The sequence below is a fragment of the Ochotona princeps genome, chromosome 3 (genome assembly GCF_030435755.1).
Source record: "Ochotona princeps isolate mOchPri1 chromosome 3, mOchPri1.hap1, whole genome shotgun sequence".
Classification (NCBI taxonomy): Eukaryota; Metazoa; Chordata; class Mammalia; order Lagomorpha; family Ochotonidae; genus Ochotona; species Ochotona princeps.
Genome location: NC_080834.1, coordinates 89,596,102 through 89,616,956, shown reverse-complemented (window position 1 = coordinate 89,616,956; position 20,855 = coordinate 89,596,102). Strand labels below are relative to the sequence as shown.

The window sequence follows — 20,855 nt, the reverse complement described above, 5'->3', positions numbered from 1 at the left end:
ACTTCATTCAGTCAAATGTGGGGAGGATTCACCTGGCAAGTGGGTGTATGGTGTCTGCTGTGGAGGCAGGGAGAGGAAGAGAACTTGGAGGCCCGGGACCACCCAGGCTGAAGCAGACATCAGGTGCACTGGCCTGGTGGTCCCAGGGAAAAAGAGGAAGGGAAAATTGCTAGGATCTGGTGAAGGCCTGAAGGTAGAAGACATCATCCAAGGCAGCTAAGGCCGGGAGGCCGGGCCTGGGGACTCACTCTGTAAAGTGTGACACTGTCCATGGTCCATCTGAGCTTGGAAACTCTTGCATGTGACAGTGCCTGGTTTCATTGTTTAACTGGATATCAGGAGTTGAGTTTATGTTCAGTGCAACTCTGCGTGGGACCAGCTTTGTGGAGTATGGGAAATGACCCATGCTGGTGAGGCATTGATCTGGTTATAAGCCATGTGGTACTTACTTTCAGCCTGCCCTTTTACAGGTAACAGTACCCGCAACTGTGTACTCTTGGTGAGATAACAGATTTTTGTTTTTTAAAGTCTGCCTTGCTTGGTGTTTCTTTAGGAGCTCACTTTTCACAGACCAATAATTGCTCTTGTTTTCTTATCATGTCTGGATGCAAGAGCATCTCAAACACTTGTGCAAAACAATATAAGTTTGTTGATGCAAAAAAAGATTGAGATCCATGCATAGGTCTTTTCTGTAAGATAGATTTTCCATTTTTTTGAGGACCCTCCTGTATGTGGTTTGAAAAATTTTACAGCCAAATAAACCTATCTTTTTAATTCCAATTTCCCAAGGACTTTGCAGAGTTCCCTTATAATGTTGTCCAAATCAGAGCCAAGCTCACTGAAAGACGCTTAGGCCACTTGGAAGTAGTTGGCTGCTGGAAGTTAACTGCTTCTTTCTGATTGCAGCTTTGGAGGGGCTTTCCCTGCCAACCATCTCCGGGTCCGAAGGAAGCCTCGCCCCTTCTCGCCTGGAGAGCAGAACCTCGCAGGGTTCCACAGAGAGGGAGGGACGGCTCCCAGAAGCTGCCACTGTGCACTTCCCAGTGGCTGCTTCGGGGGTTTCCAGCCAGTCCTCCAGAGAATGGACCGCACCCTCCCGACAGAGACCCTCCTCCTCGGGAGGCGAGCTCTTCCTGCCTTTCTCCTGGACTCCAGCTTCTTCCCCTCCGTCGGACCTTCCCCCAGGTGAGAGCTTCCTGCCTCCGCTTTGCCACTCCAACATCTTCTAGAATAATGGACACAGGGATAAGGCTAGCTAACCACACACAGCAGGGACAGAGGAGAATGGACTTGGAGGAGAAATCTGGCAGAGACAGTTTTATCTCGCGGTGAAAAATGCGTGCCTCATGGTTGGCGTTGGCAGGTTAAGCTGCTGTCCTGTGACGTCAGCATCCCCTCTGGTTGCTGCTTCAGTCCCAGCTGCTCCACTTCCAGTCCAGCTCCCTGCTGGTAGCCTGGAAAAGCAGTAAGAGATGGCTCAGATGGTTGGATCCCTGCCATCCATATGGGAGACCTGGATGGAGTTAGCTCAGGCCCAGCCATTGTGGCCATTTGGAAATAAATTGACAGGTGGAAGATCTTTCTGTCTCTTCTCTCTTTGTAACTCTGCCTTTCAAATCATCTTAAAAACAAAACAAAAAGCTAGAAATTCACATTGAAGATTTGTGGGTTTTTTTTTTTTTTTTTTTTTTTTTTGCCTGTTTAAGGAGGAAAGTAATAGTGGGTCTGATAGCTATTCAAGGCCTTTCTGCTCATCACCTCCTGCCTCTCTCTCCATTCCCCCCCCTCCCCTTTCCTTTCCCCTCCCTGTACACACAATAAAGACTCAGTATTGCTGAGCCACGTGCTAGGGCACATGAAATTATGAGCACTATGCCATTTGATTAGGAGTTACATTCTTATTCATTTATTATTATAAAAATGTTTCCTTCTATGGCAAAGAAAATATAGGTATAATTTCTTCCAGGTGCTAGTTTGAAATAAAAAAAAAAAATCCACAGTGCAGCTGTATGTGAGGCAGTGGACCCTCCTCTGCCCTTCCAGTTCCTGCTGGATCAGTTTTGTTTCTGCTCAAGTATTCCATTTCTCTGAGCTTTTCTTTAACCCCCGCGTCCTCAGTGTTGTATCCCTTGTCATATCTGGCTCACTGTCTGTAAACTTCTTCAGAACAGGCTGTGCGTAGGACTTTTGTTAGGCTCCCTACTGCCTTGGAACAAAGTTGACCAGAAACAGAGACCAGAGACCCTTGCCATGGCATCACAGGTCATTGTTTCTTGTGATGCCAGCATCCCACATGGGTGCTGTTTGAGTCTGGCTGCTCCCCTTCCGATCCAGCTCTCTACTGATGCTCCTGAATAAGCAGCAGCAGATGGTCTAAGTGCCTGGACCTCTACACCCCTGTTGGAGACCCAGAAGAAGTTCCAGACTCCTTGGCTTTGACCTGGCTTAGTCTTGGCTGTTACGGCCAGCTGGGAAGTAAACTAATGGTGAAAGATTCTCTTTCTCTGGTCTCTCCTACTCTTCCTGTAACTCATCTTTCAAATAAATAAAATCTTTTGAAAAACAAAAGAAGCGGAGACCAACATGTGCCCAAACTCTAAAGATACAACCTACCATGAGCCAAAGAAGAGGTTGGGCAGTCTAGCCGTCTTTCCTGAGTTTGTTCCTGCTGTCCATGTGTGCTGTGTGTGTTTTTATCCTCAAGCCGTAGGGAGCAGGATGGTCGGAAATAGTCTTGGAAAGTAGAGGCTAGGTTGCTGCAGCAGTTGCTATTTGAGAAACTTCATAGGCCAGGGGCTTTTAGAAATATTCCGTAAGACTAGGAGTTTAGGTTCAGGTCATCAAAGTGAAGGTAGTACCTGGAGCCCCTTTGTGTAAGGGCCTGTTCACACCAGCAATTCTTCTGTGTACACTGTGTAGTTTTCGGGATGGGGTCTGCTGATTCTTGCGTTTAGGAGACTGCCTTTTAAGATTATTGATAGGGCCTGGCAGCGTGGCCTAGCCGCTAAAAAGTCCCCACCTTGAACATGCCGGGATCCCATATGGGCGCAGGTTCTAATCCCGGCAGCTCCACTTCCCATCCTGCTCCCTGTTTGTGGCTTGGGAAAGCAGCTGAGGACGGCCCAATGCTTTGGGACCCTGCACCCCTGTAGGAGACCCGAAAAGAGGTTCCTGGTTCCCGGCTTCAGATGGGCGCAGCACCGGCCGTTGCGCTCACTTGGGGAGTGAATCATCGGATGGAAGATCTTTCTGTCTCTCCTCCTCTCTGTAATGGTGAGCACTCTGGACTCTGAATCCAGCGATCCGAGTCACGGCACCAAATGTTAGTTATTTAAAAAGATGGTAGAGTTCTAGTTCATACGATATTACGATATTATTACGATATTATTACGCGCAGCTAATTCCCACAACCTGGTTCTTTACCGTGAGCTGAAACACGCCAGACGCAACGAGGTATCTTAGGAGGTTTATTCCAACGGGGCAGGAACAGGTAGAGGTGGTGAAAGTCCGGAGGAGAAAAGGGGAGAGGAGAGAGAGGGAGAGACCAGAGAGAGAGCAGAGAGACAGACCAGAGAAGGAGGGGTAAGAGAGAGGGATCATAAGAGAGCGAGCTGCACCTGGGGGGGCCTTTTGTCTGCCAGGTGTAGGGGGTGGGGATTGGGAGGGATTGAGGCCAGACCCCCAGGGGATTGGTGCCCGCAGGTGAATGCCTAGGGATGATTGGCAAGTGGGCGGAGTTGGGGAGGGGGCTGGAAGATTGGGAGGTGGGATTCAGGTGGAAATCAGGTTACATCCGATTGGTGGATAGCTAGGCCGGCGCGAACTTCATGAGCTGTGAGGAAGAAGGAATGGTGCCGGGTCCAGGGAAGGCTATTGGAATAACTCCTTACAGTAATAAAAATAAATAAATGTTTAAAAAAATGATTATTGATAAACGTTGATTGAACTGTGTAAAAGCTATGAACTTTGCCAGCCCTCAAAAATCCGGGGCTTGGTGTTTTATAATCAGCTTTACTAAATAGTGGAAAGGAAGCATTTCCTATGAGGCTATGTTTTGATTCTGCCCAGAGTCATTTAATATTTATCGTTTACATCAGCCCACATCCATGAGGCATTTGAAAGTCAGTCTATGTGTCCAACTTTTTTACTCTAGTCACTTGTACTTTTCAAAAGCTAAAAGTAGTAATTGGTCCTCAAATTATTTGAGCTGTTTTCCTTTTTTAGAAACTTATACTTTGAATGTTTGGGGAGTTTCACCAAGCATTTCTCTTATTAGTGAACTGGGTATTGTCCTAGATAAGGTCCTATTCCACTCTTGGATATTGGAGAGGGCTTTGGATATTACTAAATGCATGCAACCCCAGGCATCTAAGTATGTCTGAATCCAGCCTTCCAGCCTTTCTTCCTCCCTCGGGAATGTTGAGAACACATGTATGAGGGCTTAGGGCCAAATGAGAAACAAAATCCTGTTTTACTTTGGAAGGTGGCTTAGCACCTGCTAACTCAACAGAGCTCAAAATGCCTCTAGTCTCCCTTTGAATGGAAATCTTGGGGTTTCTGTTGTCCCTTTGTGATGACAGGAAGCAGAGGCTGTATGCAATCAGGCCAGATTGTTGAGAAAGAGCCAGCAGGACCAGCCAAGGGCAGATCCAGAGTTGGCCCTGTATGCCTGGCCAACTCTACAAACAGACACAAGTGAAGAGGGAGGGTGGTAGTGCCTGTACCTTTGATGCTTGGCTACTCCACCCATTGGCACGTGTGACCAGCGAGAAGGCTGGCACTGAGACCAGTCAGATCAGTGAAGATGCTCCAGGAGCATGGCAAGGGGAGGATGTGACTCCTTGTTTGAAATCTGAAGGAATTGGACCAGGTGCTCTGAAAGGTTTTTTCTAGTTTCAACATGTGTTGCTTGACACACATTCAGCCTCTTTATTCTCTTCCTCCTTTCATGTCTCAATCTACTTACACAGGAACACTGTGTAAGACAACCTGTCACAAGGCTGGGATTGCCAGAAGCTCTGAGCTTCCAAAAGGGCATTGTGCGTTTTATGGTATTGTTTTCTTTGTATGTGATTTGAGAGGGAGAGGCAGAGAAAGCTCCCATCTTCCAGTTCATTCTCCAGGTATCCTCAACAGCTAGGGCTGAGCTGGGCCTTTGCCAAGAGCCAGGAATCTATTCCAGGTCTGAGAGACCAGACACGGTAGCCATCACTGCTGTCTCTCAGGAGCCGAAACCACAAAAGCTGGAGTCGGGAGTGGAAGCTAGGTGTTGAACTTGGGCACTCTGATAAGATGCAAGCTTTCCAGTCGGCATCCTAACCATTAAGCCAAATGTACACTCCCAATAATCAAATTTTAAAAAGATCAGAATCCATTTGAAATTGTTTTTCTGGCTGCTTTACATCATTCTGTGGGTTCCATATTTTCTGTAATGATCATGTAGGTAGTATTTGATCCTGGAACTGGGAGTGGGTGGAGTCGACAGAGCAACAAACGGAAAAAAGGGCTCTCTTTTCAGAGCGGAAAGAAAGATGTGAACACTGAATTGTATGAGAGTGGCGGCGATTGAGCACTAAATTTAGTACTGAGCTTCCTGGAAACCAGGGCACAAAGAGAAACCGGATGGGGTATGCGATGATTGCTAGATAAGGTAAACATACAGCTTTATCCATAGACACAAGTGTTTTTAGGGCAGTTAAGTAAGAAGTTACAAAAAGAATGTCGAGGATCATAATGGAAAATACCTTTAATCCCTGTTTGTGTCAATGGGCGGTAATGTTCTTTTAAAAAGTAATGTTTTTATATGGATTCTCCATAGGAGCTGAGAGTCTAATAAAGAATCTGAAGTTAGGAAAGTATTTCTGTGGGTGGCTGAGCTAAGGTGGTCCAGGCAAATTGCTTTGTGGTGATTTTTACTTTGTCAAGGGAGCAAGCATAAATAACTCAGTTTGTGGATTTAGCCTATCCTTCTCAAATATCAGCCGCCTCAGCTCTACTTGCCATCAAGTTCTGGATGGCGGGTAAGTCAAGGTTGAGCATTCTGTATGTGCCTAAGGGCGGTTCTTGCACTTTGTGCTTGGACTGGAGTGAGTGACCCAGTGAGCAGACACTCAGCTTGTTTCTGCTCCCAGATGGGTGGTCTTCCCTTTTTTTTTTTTATTGTGTGCCTCAGGGGTAGAAAGATACAAGGAAGCATTATTATTCAATCATCCGCAATGCTGCCCTGTGAATTAGGTACAGGATAAATGCCTCCTTGGTTTAACAGGTGCTCCTTCAGTGATGTAAGTGGTGACGGTAGGTTTGTTTAACCCAACACTTCTTCCTTTTATTAAGCGGCACTAATGTCAAAGAAGTATTTGCATCTATTTCCTAGCTTCCCGCTGAGTATTTTTTTTTTTTTTATTCATTGATTACATTGTATTATGTGATACAGTTTCCTTGGATCTGGGAATCACCCCACCCCTCCCCCTGCCCTCCCGCTGAGAATTAAGTGAGACTGGTATGTGTCTCCTAGGTCCTGCCTGGCACCTAGTCCTTGGTCAGTAACTGGTGTTTTCCTAATAACGATGTTAGTGACATGAGGAAGCATTGTCCTGCCGAAACCTCCGGGTCAGGGGAAACAGAGCCCCTTTCCTGACTTGCAACATTTGTAACTTTTGTGATTGTGTTCCTGCGACCATGGATTTGCCAAAACCTCTGTAAGTGGACAGGCCTGGGTTATTCAATTCTAAATCCAGGATAATTGTGTCTGTTTTTAAGGGAACATTGAATAGTCGAAACCATACAGTTTACTGGAAATGGAAGTGTTTTTGGAAGAGCATCCAGCCATCTGTGAGACTGTGATTTGGTGGATAAAAATGACAACTCTAATAAAACAGGCCTGAGAAGCTAAGTGATTCAGTGAGGATTCGAGACCTATCTATATAATCCTTTCATTTTAAAAAAGCAAAAAAACAAAAAACTTCTGTTTATTCCAGTTTCCTATGGCCAGTTTTTTTTTGTAAGTTTACCTTCTTATTTGAAAGAGTAGGAGCAAGAGAGAGAGAGAGAGAGAGAGAGAGAGAGAGACCTCCTGTATATTAGGTTACCCCCCCAAATCCTGCAACTTCTGGGGCTGAGCCAGTCCGAAGCCAGAAACTCAATCTAGGTCTCCCATCTGAGAGGCAAGAGCCAAAGCACATAAGTTATCATTCCAGTCCCCGTTCCTGCTCATGCCTGTGCATTAGCAAGAAGTTGGTTCTGGGACAGGTGCAGGATTCCATCCCGGGCACTCTGGTACGGAAGGAGAGGCACCCCTTCCTCTGTAGCCCCCTGCCCTTGCTTTGCTTTGCTCATACTCAAGTATTTTTGATTTGTTTTTTAAAGGGGGTAGATTGGGATATGTTAGGATTCTGTTTCTATGTCTATTCCTTTGTTTTAATCTATAGCTTTATAGATTACCTTCTTTATTTTATTTTCTTCATTCATTTATCTTTTTTTTATTGTCATTGAGATCCTGGGACCAGATTCTACAAGCTGTGTTCTAGGTCTAGCTGTTTCCATGACCTTGTATAAGAACTTTCTATTTCCCGTATGCTTGCTCTTTCTCGCTACTTATCTAAAATTTAGCTTTGCTTCTGGTCAGAGATGCACATAGGATTGGTCTTCCAGGAACTGTTTATAATAATAACGACTTCTCTTTTCCCTTTTCTGGGTCATAATTGATAACTTGAATCTTTTCATTATGTAGATGTAAAATACTTTCTAGTGTTTATAACTTAAGAGAAAAAAGTAGCACCTTTAAAAAAATAACAAATTCATCTTATTTTTGATGATGTTTGCATAGTTGAAAGGGATACATTCCCAAGTGGACTACAGATTAGGTTGGGGAGGATCGAAGAATGCGGGAAAGTAGATAAGACAACTGCTTCCAGTCTCCTTTTTTCTTTTCTTTTTTTTTTTTTTAAAGATTTATTTTTATTACAAAGTCAGATATACAGAGAGGAGGAGAGACAGAGAGGAAGATCTTCCGTTCCCAAGTGAGCGCAACGGGCCGGTGCGTGCTGATCCGAAGCCGGGAAACAGGAACCTCTTCCAGGTCTCCCACGCAGGTGCAGTGTCCAAATGCATTGGGCTGTCCTCGACTGCTTCCCTAGGCCACAAGCAGGAAGCTGGATGGGAAGTGGAGCTGCCGGGATTAGAACCGGCCCCCTTATGGGATCCCGGGGCGTTCAAGGCGAGGACTTTAGCTGCTGGGCCACGCCGCCGGGCCCAAGTCTCCTTTTTTCTTACTGTGTCTGAGGAAAGTGGGGAGAGAAGGAGAGTACTACTCCTAGCAGCTCAGCTGCCCGACATCTTCCCAGAGTCCCATTGTGGAGCATGTTGCAAGGATACTGCTAGAGTGTTTTGATAGTTCTGACATGCTGTTGATTTTATTGCTCCAAGGTTAAGGAAATCCTTCCAAGGTCCACTTCCTGACGTAGTCAGCCTTAAAATCTTGATTCTAGGTACTCGCTGTCAGAGCTCAACTGGGAGAGCTGTCTAATTTGTTCTGCCCTTCATGGTGCTAGATGTCCTCTGCAGGCCTCAATCAACTGGTTGCCGTGTCCCGCATGAACATCTGGACATCCTCTGCACCAAACAAACTTGAACAACCAGGGAGTCCACAGATTCTGTGATTTTTCTTCCCCCCCTGTGGTTGGAGTTTGGAGCCTAGCGATCCAGTTTGGGGGGATCACCTTGCCAGAAGTAACTCTAACCTGACTCCTATGTCTGCCAGCAAGTGCATGGTCCAGCTCAGTCTATCACCCATATCAGCCTACACACACACTTGTCAGTCACCTGGTCAGTTCTGTCCCCAGCCCCATCTTATATACAAGCCAATGGATGTTGCAGCCCAGCCTAACCCTATGCACCACACACTTGACCCTCCCACACAGCAGTGGGAACTGCAGCCTAGTCAGAGCAACCCCCAGAACCCCTCACCTGGCGCACCCCCAGCCCCAGTTCCTGCTCATGCCAGTACATGCAGCCAGACTGGTGTAGTCTGTCCCACATCCCATTCAGCTCTTACACACACCAATGGGCGCTGGAGCCCAGCTTAGCCCAACCAACCCCACTATCCAACTCATCCTCATGCCGGCAGGTGCCACGGCCTGTCCAAGCAGGCTTTCCCCAGCCCTGGCTCTCATTCTTACCTGGGAGCTGAAGTCCATCAGATGGATGCCACATTTTCCTACTAGGCCTACTCTGAGCCCCAGGTCTTACACTTTCCAGATGGTTGTGCTATCTAGTCTGACAGGACTTGCCCCCAGTCCCAACATTTGCTAGTTAATGCTGCAGCAAAGCCCAACCAGCCTGCCTTTACTCTGGCTCATATGTGCACTTATAGATACATTTAACCCAGCCTGGCTCTCCCCTTAACACGCCTCACATGCAGGTCAAAGGGCTTTGTGATTCTGCCGTCTAAAGGGAGCACCCACAGCTCTCCTGCTGATGGGAGCTGCGAGCTGCGCCCAAGACTGACATGGCTTCCCTTACCTTGGCATTCGCCAGTGAATGCTGCAGTATGGCTCGGTTTGGCCTGCCCCCAGTTCCAGCTCATGCTAGTGGGTGCTGCAGCCTAGCCCAACCTGGCCTAACCTGGACTGCCCCCCCGTCCCGACCCAAATGTAAACTGGGTGGTGTTGTGCCCAACCTGGCCTGTCTTACACCCTGTCCTGTTTCTCATATCTGCCCAGTAAGTGCTATGAACTGGCTCACTCTGGCCCACCCCCTAGACCGGACCCACATGTAAGCCAGCAGGTATCGTAACCAGGCGTGGTTTGAACTGCTCACAGCCTTGGTTCTTGTGCTCACCTGCAGGGATTACTGCATCCTGACAGAGGAGTTCCCCAAGCTTCTCTATCAGGTCACCTCCCAGTGGCAAATCTCATGCATGCTATTGGGTCCTTGGCCCAGCCTGACTTGACCCACCTCCTGTCCTTTCAGGTACAGTGGCCTTGCTTGACCAGCCCATACCATGTTAGTGGTTGCTTCTAACCAGTCTGGCATAACCCATCACCCAACTTAAGCTTTGCCACCAGATGCTATAGCTTGGCCTGGCCTGGCTTGGCCTACCCCTAGTCCCAACCTGGTGGATGAGTTCTGCAGCCTAGCCCTGCCCAGCCTGCCCCCATCCCGGGCTTTCATGCAAACCAGTAGATGTGATAGCCTAGCCTAGCCTGGCATGACCACACTCCATCCTGGCTCCTGTGCATGCCAGTGTGCTAAAGTTTGGCCTGGCTCTGCCTAGTCAGCCTTTCGGCCCCCACTCCCTGCAGAACCAACCCACACACCTGCCAACAAGTGAAGCAGCCTTGTTCGGACTGACACACTTAAGTGCCCATCAATGGGAGCCATGGCTCACCAGGGGAATTTGCAAGTTTCCCCACCAGGCCCACTCCCAGTCCCAGATCTCACACAGGCCAGTGGGGGCTAGGCCCATACCCAGCACAGTCTGCCCCGCCCCAGTGTTGGCCTTTGTGTGTGTTGGTGGATATTGCAACCCAGTCTGCCCCACACCCAATTCTTGGATGTGCCTGTGGGTGAGTAACACTGTTTCTTGCCTTTGTTTCTAACCTGCTCACTGAGCATTCTGTTTATTCCTGGTGGGGTGAGGATTTAATTCTGCCCTGCTTAAAGATCACTTCTCAGGGTATCCCTTTGGAAACTTGTTTGTGGAATGGAAACAGCAGCCACATCTCCACACTTGTGTGAACCAGAGCATTGCTCTTGTCCGATGGTGTAGAATGTAATCCTCAGTGTTCTTGACAGCTGTCCTATGGCTGCCATCCATTGATCAGAGAAAGAGAATATTGTTGCCAACCTGGAGTCTTTCACCTCCAAGAGGCCTGCTGGAGTCTCTTGTAGGTCTGAGAGCTTCTCTGAGGCTTCGTGAGGCCAGATCACAGTTATGAAGCCTGTTTGGTTTTGAATGAAATTAAATCAAATTCATGTGATAATAATTAGTATCTCCCGCTGGTTACAAGCTATGTTACTTAATAAATTGCAGTTTGGTTAAAAGCCTTTCAAAGCACATGGTTTTTAGTGGGCATGAGGTAAGAAATAATAAATTGATGATGACAAGGCTACAGTTGTCACAGCCCAGTAGTGCCCCACTCACGCTCTGTAGGCCTTGGGCTGGGCACTCTACAGTGGACTCAGGGTCGTTTGTTAGCACCAGAATAAATTGGTTGCAATGCCACAACACAGAATGACAAACACCTTATCACAGTGACTTGCCCTCTTTAAGCTGTAATGTGAAATTCGGAAGTTTTCCTTTTCCGTCTTTTTGTATTGCTCTTGCTTCCTCCCTCTTAATTTGCATTTGTGCTTTTCGTTGTCTTCCCTGTGTCTTCATTCAGCCCTGTGAGATGTAGAGCTAGTGAGGAGAGTGTGAGGGAGTGTGTCCAAGTTGCACGCATGTGTGTAAACACAAAGTTGGTGGAAAATGCGTATTACGAAGAAATTTTGTGTGAATTTCATGATTTTTGTACCAAAAGAAACCAACCTTTTAATTCCACTTTTTGAAGCACCCTGGTACACCACAAACGCATCTGTTTGGTCCATAAATTTTGTATTTCTCTAACACAGTGTCATAGGATAACTTCTACCTAGGCTCAGTCTCAGCTTTCTTAGCCCTACGAGTAGTTTTGAAGCACACATTCTTCCGTTTCAGTTTCTGGAAGTGTGAAGGAGCTTAGCCACTCCTCTGCTGCCGAGAGCCCCGTGGTCGGTGAGACAAAGCGAATGCATGCTGCTGCCACCACGTTCACCGACGGCGTCCCAAGGATGCTCCGGTCTTTAACTGTCAGTCTGCAACCTGCCAATGAGACAGAAGGTTTCTCTGAAGACTCTAAAACTGCCACGACTTCAACTTCACCTTCTGTGGAGGAATCAAGAAGAAACAGCAGCCTAAGCAGGAGTCTAGGAGGCGGAGAATTCACCGAACTGTCAACAGAGGATGAATTTGGACACACATCTTTACACTGGCAGAGTGATTCCCCAAGTAAGCATTCTGCCTTTCTTAATCTTTGCGGGATGTTTCTGCTAGTTGCTTTTTCTGAGATCTCTTCAGGATCCTTTGCAGTCTCCAAAGTAAAGTGGATTCTTCTTTGGTGACACCAGTTCCTTCATATGGATGAGCACAGGGCTGCATTTTGATTTTCATTCTTAGGAGAACATTGTGAAGCTAATCGGACAGGTGTCACTCCTGCTTTTACAGAGATGAGGACCCCAAGTCTCAGAGGGTTTAAGTAACGCGTGCACTCCCTTTAGCTCTCAGCAGAGATGAGACCCCAGGGTTCTCCAGGTTGATTCCATCTTCTTTTCCCTTTATAGCATTTTGTTGACATGAGAGCTGACATGCTCTCTAAAAATTCAAACTTCCGTTATTTTGCATAGAAATAATTTGCAAATGATTATGCAGATAGATAATATAGTTTGAAAATTCATGGTTAGATTGCCTTTTTTCTTTGCTATACTTTGGCATTAGAGTAACTTGTGTTACTATTAGAAGTGTTTTGGAAAGGTACTCTAATTTGCCTATGTATTTAAGCACATCATCTTGGGCAGACATGGCGCACTATTTCTGTGATCACTTATTATGACAAAGAAAAGACCCTCAAGGCAATGGGTTACTCTGCTTTGTGCATGTGTGGTTCTAAAGTGTCCCTGTTCACAAGATTTTATTCTTAGTATTACTGTCTTGCTGACAGATAAGGGTTCTGAAATAATTACTGAGAGCACAGGTCAGGCTTCCCTATAATAAACACAAGTGTCCTGGACCGAGGAATCGGCCCTCAGTGAGGACTTGCTTCTTAATTGTTGAGTGAGCTCTTTCATACCCACATCACTGGCTTTTCCCCCTTGTATCCCTTGTAGCATTTGGAGGGCAGCAACTTGCCAGCAGCCCCGAGGTCACATCTCTGACAGAGACTGTGTCTCGGTCAGTCCCCTCCATCAGCGGTGGAGTCAGCACAGCACACTGGTTCTTGACCAGCAGCAAGACATCTGCAGATGCGACCGGAAGGTCGGCTTCCTATCCTGAAATAGGGAACGCTTCGGTTTTGACCCAGTTTTTGTACTCCACTGCACGGTCCGGAGGAAGTAGCACAGTACTGGGGGATAAAAGATTCTCAGAGTCTTCGTCTACATCTTCCACAGAAAGCCTGGACTCCTCAGCACCACGTGGCGAACGCTCAAGTGAGTTCTCATTGGACAGGATTCTACCTGGAGAGGAGGGGGACCCTCTGATGCCCGTGCTCTTCTGTGGCGTAGTAAGGCCATCCATATATGAAATAACATCCCAAACTCTCTTCATTTGCTTATTCGCAGGTCATTTGTCTACCTGGTGGGTTTGAATCTGCTTGTATGTCCTTTTTTTTTTTTTTTTCTGGTGTATCTTCAAGAAGCTGTTGTTGTTACCTTCTCTTCCCAAACAAAACTCAGAACTTCTCTGTAGGTGTCCTCCGTTCCCTGTCACTTGCCCCAAATCCCAGATTTGCCTCATTCTCAGAACTTCTGGAAGATACCACCTCATTTGTGGTTGTTCACTCTAGGTCTGGGCATACATCAAAAGAAATAACCCCTTTAAGGTTTTTGAGGTAGAGTTAATATTACATGTAATTTGCTTATTTAAATTGTACGGTTGTTTTTTACAGTAGTCACAAGTGTTGTACAACAGTCATAAAGTTGTATGACTGTCCCTTCTGGCTAATTCCAGAATATGTTCATCACCTGAAAATCAACACCATATTCGTCAAGAGTTGCTTGACATTCTGCCCACTGTTAACCCCTGGCAACCTCTTAGTTTACTTCTGGTGTCTGTGGGTTTGTACACATTTAGTGTAAATTGAATCCTATACCATGTGGGGTTTTTTGTTTGTTTGTTTGTTTTTTCAGACTTATGTATTTATTTTAGAGTTACAGAGAGAGATCTTCCATGTGCTGGTTCACTCCCTAAATGACTGAAACAACCAGAACTGGGCCAGATGGAAGCTAGCAGCCAGGAACTTCTTCCAGGTCTCCAAAATGTATGCAGGGGCCCTGGTACTCAGGCAGTCTTCCACTGCTTTCCTAGGCATATTTTCAGGGAGCTGAATCAGAAGTAACACAGCCAGGAATAGAACAGCGGCTTGGCTTGACCTGTTGTGCCATAGTGCCAGCCTCAATATGTGACCTTTTGTATCTTTCATTAGCATGTTTTTCAAAAATTTTTTTGAATTTTTATTGGAAAGACATATTACAGAGAAGAAAGACAGAAAGAAAGATATTCCATTTGCTGCTTCATTCCCCAAATGGCTTCAGTGACCAGAGCTGAGTGGATCCAAAGCCAGGAACCCTCTCTCGGCCTCCTACGCAGGTGCAGAATCCCAGAGCTTTGGACCAACCTCCACTGCTTTCCCAAACCATAAGCAGGGAGTTGAATGGTAAGTGTAGCATCCAGGACACGAACCGGTGCCTGTATGGATGCCAGTGCTTCTAGGCTGAGGATTAGCTAGTTGAACCATCATGTTGCTGACTTGACAATGAAGAGATACATGAATACTTCATTCCTTTATATATATCTGAATAATATTCTGTGGTGTGGATCTATTCAGTTTGGTTTATTCTTTAATCAACTGAGTTGTTCCTACCTTTTGGTTATTATGAATTTATGTTAGTTTTTTGACTGATATGAATATGATTGTGAACAATTAGATATGTTTTTAAACAGACATATATCTTCAGTACTCTTGGAATTCATAGGTCAAATGGTAGTTCTACTGTTAAGAAATTTTTGAGGACTTGCTGAACTCTTTTCCAAAGTGACTGCAACATTTTATATTCCCATTAGCAATGTATAAATGTTCCACAGAGTCCACATCGTCACTGCCACCTACTGTTCATCTTTTTTACTCTAACCATCCTGGTGAGCATAAAAGGATCTCATTGTGGTTTATTTAACTTGAAATTCTCAGGTGATGAATCATGTGAGTTGGATGTTCAGCATCTTTTCATTGTCATTTCTAGAAAGTGTCTATTCAACCAATAGAAAATTTAAAATTTAGTTTTATCTCTTTATTATTAAGTTTTATGAGTTTTTTTTCTGGATATCAGTCCTTTATCAGATACATAATTTGCAGATATTTTATTCTATATGTGGATTATCTTTTCACTTTCTTAATGCTATATTTTTTAACATTTATTCATTATTTGAAAGGCAGATTATTTTTGTAGAGAAAAGGAGAGAGAGAGAGGAGATCTTCAATCTGCTGGTTCACTCCCCAAGTGGCTGCAATACCCAGAGCTGAGCTGATCTGAAGTCAGGAGCCAGGAGCTTCTTCAGGGGTTTCCCACGTGGGTGCAGGGTCCCAAGGACTTGAGCCATCTTGCACTGCTTTCCCAGGCCGTAAGCAGGCAACTGTCAGAAGTGGAGCAGCCGGGACTCAACACCAGCACCCATTTGGGGATGCCAGCACTAGCAGACGGAGGGTTAGCGGTTGAGCCGCTGCAGCAGCCCCCCATTTTCACTTTCTTAATGGTATCATTTATGCCACAAAGTTTTAAAATTTTGATCAAGTATAAGTTTATGACCTTGACAAAACTTTCTATACTGATTCTAAAGCTTTTGGTTGATTTTTTGAAAAACAGTTCTCAGCAGGCACATCAATACAAAGGATGTGCTAGCTCTTAACAGTTTTTAGTTCTTGCCTCTCCATCACTAATAGCGGCAGTTCCATCTCCCCCATACAAGAATCCTAACCGATGGAGACAGTTAGCATTTATTGCTGCTCAGATGAAAAAGCAAATGCCGCTGGTCACACGTAGGAGTAGAGGATATTTATGTCTGTGCATGAGAAACACATGGTCAGTTTCCTAAACAGAGCAACTCCTTTTCACTCTCACCCCTGTGGGGATTCCTTTTTTCCTTCTTTAGCCAGGCTCTTAGGTTCTAAAGTCTTTCTCCTGCGTATCTTTTCTTTACCCTTCCTGTCTGCTCGCCATGCTCAGTTGGATCATGTGGAGAATGTGATTTCGGTGTGACAGGTTCAAGTATGCAGAGCTAGGTCAGGAATGGTCTTATCCTGAAATCGTCTCATTGGGGATTTATGCAACACTTGATCTTGTTTCCTCTGAATCATGCCAACCTGACGGAGCAACCAGGTTTTCAGAGTCTCTGTTTGGCTTTTTTCCCCTCAGTTCAGATTTAGCCCCTTGGTGTGGATCATGATTTTCCACTTGGTTAAGCCTGAGCCCCGACGTAACAGTTTGCCTGAATCTCATTTAACACATTTCAGATCTCCGTTCAAAGCGTTCTTCTTTGCCCTGAGAACTTGGGCTCAAACACACTCTACTCGTGAAACTCTGCCGGTTGGCTTGGAGCCTTTGAGCCCTTCGGGCTGGCTCAGTGCCACATCTCACTTGGTACTTGCTTCCATCACTGCGTATCCTGTCCCTGTGCTCATTCTTGCCTCTGAGTTCATTCAAACCTGTAGAAAAATGCATTTAGCTAACACTTTACACTGGTTCCCATCCAAGGCTGTATGGGCGCTGTCAAGTGCTAGTCTGGGCTGGGAATGGAAATAAGAATTGGGGAAAGAGCCTGTGTGTTTTCTCACAGATGGTGTAGTATTTAGTCCAAGAAGAATTAGACTACATTCTCCTAATTTCTGAAGAGTTTATTTGGTAATCTACCATGGTATGACAGTTCTAAGATTCTCCATGTTTTTAGCATAAAACTTAGGTTCCAGAGCCTGGCATGGTAGCCTACCGGCTAAAGTCCTTGCCTTGCACACTCTGGGATCCCATATGGGTGCTGGTTTGTATCCCGGCAACCCCACTTCCCATCCAGCTTCCAACTTATGGCCTGGGAAAACAATTGGCCCAAAGCCTTGGAACCCTGCACCCGTGTGGGAGACCCAGAAGAGGCTCCAAGCTCTTGGCTTTGGATCAGAGTTCAGCTCTGACCTTTGTGGCCACTTGGGGAGTAAATGAACAGAAGGAAATCTTCCTCTCTGTCTCTCTTCCTCTCTGTATATCTGACTTTGTAATACAAATAAATGAATCTTTTTTTAAAACTTATGTTCTATCCAAAGAGGAAAAGGATATTGATGCACGAGTCACCTCCTCGATGCCGTCCCATCAGTATTGTGCATGCGTTGGGAAAACCCAAGCCCACCTTTGGCCTTAGCCCACACATGCAACTCTATACAATGATAGGCAGTTCTCTGCTGCTGCTCCCCCTGGTAGGTTAAGTTTAGGGGGTCTGGGAGAGAGGCACCTCTATACCTCTTCCACCCATGGCCTTGGCCGTAGTAGATTGTTAGTCTTTGACTTACCTCTTGTCTTCCATGCTCCCACTAGCAATTTCCCTGACAGAAATACTATTTATTATGTGCTCCCCTGGCAGAAATACAGTATTGATCCTGTTTGCTGAAGTAATACATTTCCCCATAAGTCCAGGTCCCCTGAACAGAGGTGCCAATCCGCACTTCCTCCTGAGATTTCTTACAATGAAACTCCCGAGCAGCCTGGGAAAGCAGGCACCTGCAACAGAATGGGGCTCCCTTCTGCTCTCCTTTCAGCCCTGGGTCCCTGGCACTGACATGGGCAACAGTTCCGGTACTCTCTTTGGAAGGACATGTCTGCAGTAATCCCAGCCTGCTCTGGGCTTGCTGTATGCCTGGGGCTACTCAGGGTATGGCTTCCCCCACGCAGGGGACCACAGACACAGGCCTGCTCTCAGGGTGTCATGCGTGGGTTTCCTTCAGCAGGCATCCATGCTCATGGTATCTCAGAGAGTGAGGTTACTCACAGTCCTAAGGTGATTGATTTGACCATCAGCCAGAACCTGCCATATGAGTTCTTCAGGAAGAGAACTTTCTGGCTTCTTATAGCTCAGGGGACTGAACTTCCATGCAGAGTCTTCCTCACTCACATTTCCTAAGGCAAGTTAGGGATGGTGAGCGCCCTGTGTGAGAACAGCTATTTTGTGGCCAAGGCCAGTCTCATGAGAAAGAGCTAGCTCATTATATGGAGTGGACAGCTGGGAGGACTTTCCTTTTTCCATTTGCGCATAACACTGTATTAATCTTGAGAGCTTCTTAGATACCAGTTAGCTTTTATTTTTAAAAAAGACATGTGGTAGGCTTTTGAAACCTATTTCTCATTTTTAGACCCTGTTCCCTACTTGCTTTTATTATCACTTCCATTGCTACTGTCACCGCCTCTGAAGATGCTTCTTCTCAGAGCGGACACCAACGCCTTCCCCTTATGCCCATATTGAGAGCTCTCACCACTGAAAACCACCTCCTCAAAGAGAGTTACTTTGCTCACCGAGTTCCTAGCTAGAACCTGGAAGTCTGATTTGTACTCTGTGTGTGTGTGTGTGTGTGTGTGTGTGTGTGTGTTGGACAGTTTTTGTTGTTGTTAATCTGATTTAACTTTGGTTTCTCCCTTTGCAGTCACCGGGTTGAGCTACAGTCAAGCAGGTGGCACAGTTAGTGAACAAAGGACTTCCAGTGACCACACCTATGTTTCCTCGACATTCACCAAAGGAGAGCGGACATTACTGTCCATTACAGATCAGGGTTCATCCTCGGACATCCAGGAAAGCTCGACCTCTTACACCAAGATCTCCAACTCGTCGCATGTAGACTATCCTTCCTCTTCTCATGCTCAGACTGGGAGAAATGCTGTCTCATCCTATCATGGGGAGTACGCTCGGCCTTCCACCGAGTCCCTGGTTCTGCGTACATCTGACCTTCCATCTTACACGTCCACCTTGAATGTGCCGAACACGTTGTTTTTTCTGGATGCTAATGCTCAGTCTGTTGATGATTCCTCTTCTTCCTCTGCAGGGCTCCCTCTGTCTCTACCCTCAGTGTCACAGTCCCATCAGATGTCCTTACCGACCATACCATTGACAGGGGCCTCAGCGTACCCACTGAGGTCCACTTCGGAGGCATCTGGCCCCCTCTCTCCTTCCCCATCACCTTCGTCAGTGTCCCTCATGGCATCTAGCCTTGCCCCACTTTCTGTCTCACAAACAGCCTTACCATATTCACCTTCCACCCCAGTCCTTCCCAGGGTCGGGGAGACATCTGTGGCCTCAGTTGAGACATCCACAGGGACATCATCCATGGCTGTGCTCTACAGTAGTCAAACAGCAGACCCTGGAATCCAGAGTATCCCATACCAAGAGCATATCAGCACACAACCAAAATCACCAAGCCTTGTGCCTCTGTCCACCGAGCCCACCAAAACTGTGAAAATAGGTTCTCCTCCTTCAGGGTCCCCTTTGCCTACAGCCTTACCAGAGTTCGCCACCAAGCCAACTATTCCAGCCACAAGCACAAATGTAGCTCAGACATCTCCAGATTTGACAACTGCTGCTCTTGGGACCTCTCATACTCCCACCTCCAGTATGCTGTCTAGCACAGCAGTTCTGATGACTGGCCCTGTAGCTGCACAGACAACAACTGGAAAACAGCTCTCCCCAACCCATCCTGAAATGCTGGGGCCACATATTCCAGCAGAAGGTGCCACCACAACGAAAACAAACCAGGTGCATGTTGATGCTACCACCCAGCGGATCCCTCTGACCAGTGCACCTACATCAGCAAAAGAATTGACCACGAGCCTTGGTGTGATGGAAGAGGATAACACAGCATCACATTTCTTCAAAACATCTCCTTCCCAAACTACAGTTATCTCCACAGCTGAAACATTGGCCCCTAAACCTTTCACCTCTGTTGTCGAGAGCAGCACTCTGTTACCACCGATAGTATCCTCTCCAGCCTCAGGTAAAAAATGCATCTTACAAGCACACACTGATTGCCTTGGACTTGGGATTTGCATGATTGTGTAGAAATAGTATCTAGTGTACTGTCTGTTTTAAATATTTCCTGTTGAAGAACTTAATGCATAAAAGAGGACCAAAGTGGGACTCGTGTATTTTTATCCTCAAGTTAAATAACCCTTGCTGAAGAGAGTGGAAAAGCACTGGCTGATGTGATGTCAGTACACATAGCAGTTGTACCTTCTGTTAGCCCATAGTTGTTTTTTTTTTTTATTATTGCTACAACATATCCAGGATAAGCTAGTTAGGAAGAGAAGATTTATTGAGTTTTGGAAGTTTATTGTGAGAATGGGTGGGCTGCTTGGTTAGGTTTCTAGTAAAAGTGGCTGGTAGCATTAGTGAAACACTTAAGGGGAAGGATCAATGGGGCAAGCTGGGAAATAGTGGCTGGGAGCAACTCGGGCTTTTGTAAAAACCCTATGATGAGAATTACCTTTTGAAGACACGCTTGATAACCTGAAGACACCCCTCCACAGCCTGGCCCACCTCCTAAACACCATCATTGGATTCAATCTCCACCCTTTTCGTACCATTAACTGACAACTTGGGCATTGAAATAGCTGAGTAAGTTTGGGAGCCAAATTATTTTCAAACTACAGCATAGCTTTTAATGCTTTGACTTTGCTGAGGTCAGAGCCAGACTGTGATGTGGGCAGGAGAACGTGACATGAAGGCGCTCCAGGTGACCATCTGAGGCAGTTCAGGAGCAGCATTCCTAGATGAGCCCAGAGTTGCTGTGGTTCATTAAATGCATGCACTGTGGTTTCAGTGAAGTCCAAGAGGAAACACCAAGCCTGTGCTTCCACACACATACCCATGCATGCGCACATACAGGCATTGCAGATCTCAAGGCAGCAAGAAGTTCATCAGGAGTCCTTTTAGCAACTGAATGTGCATTTTAAGTTAGCATTGATTCAAAGTTAAAATTCTCTCCCAAAGTTGATAATAACCATTAATCCTGAACTCTGTGGCCTTCATGTTGCATTTGGTT

The 20,855-nt window shown here is 46.2% G+C and overlaps 1 protein-coding gene across 3 annotated transcripts in view; it reads left to right on the top strand.

Annotated features, from left to right (window-relative positions):
* The window catches only part of HEG1 (heart development protein with EGF like domains 1), an 86,599-nt gene that overhangs the window by 24,457 nt on the left and 41,287 nt on the right, over nucleotides 1-20,855 (top strand). The window contains exons 3-5 of one of the 3 annotated variants that reach the window (XM_058662006.1): nucleotides 11,699-12,028; nucleotides 12,904-13,224; nucleotides 18,468-19,808. In XM_058662006.1, the coding sequence (XP_058517989.1) occupies nucleotides 11,699-12,028; nucleotides 12,904-13,224; nucleotides 18,468-19,808 (1,992 nt within the window). The remainder of the gene's footprint in view (nucleotides 1-11,698; nucleotides 12,029-12,903; nucleotides 13,225-18,467; nucleotides 19,809-20,855) is intronic. The other 2 variants (XM_058662007.1, XM_058662008.1) reach the window with 2 other exon arrangements.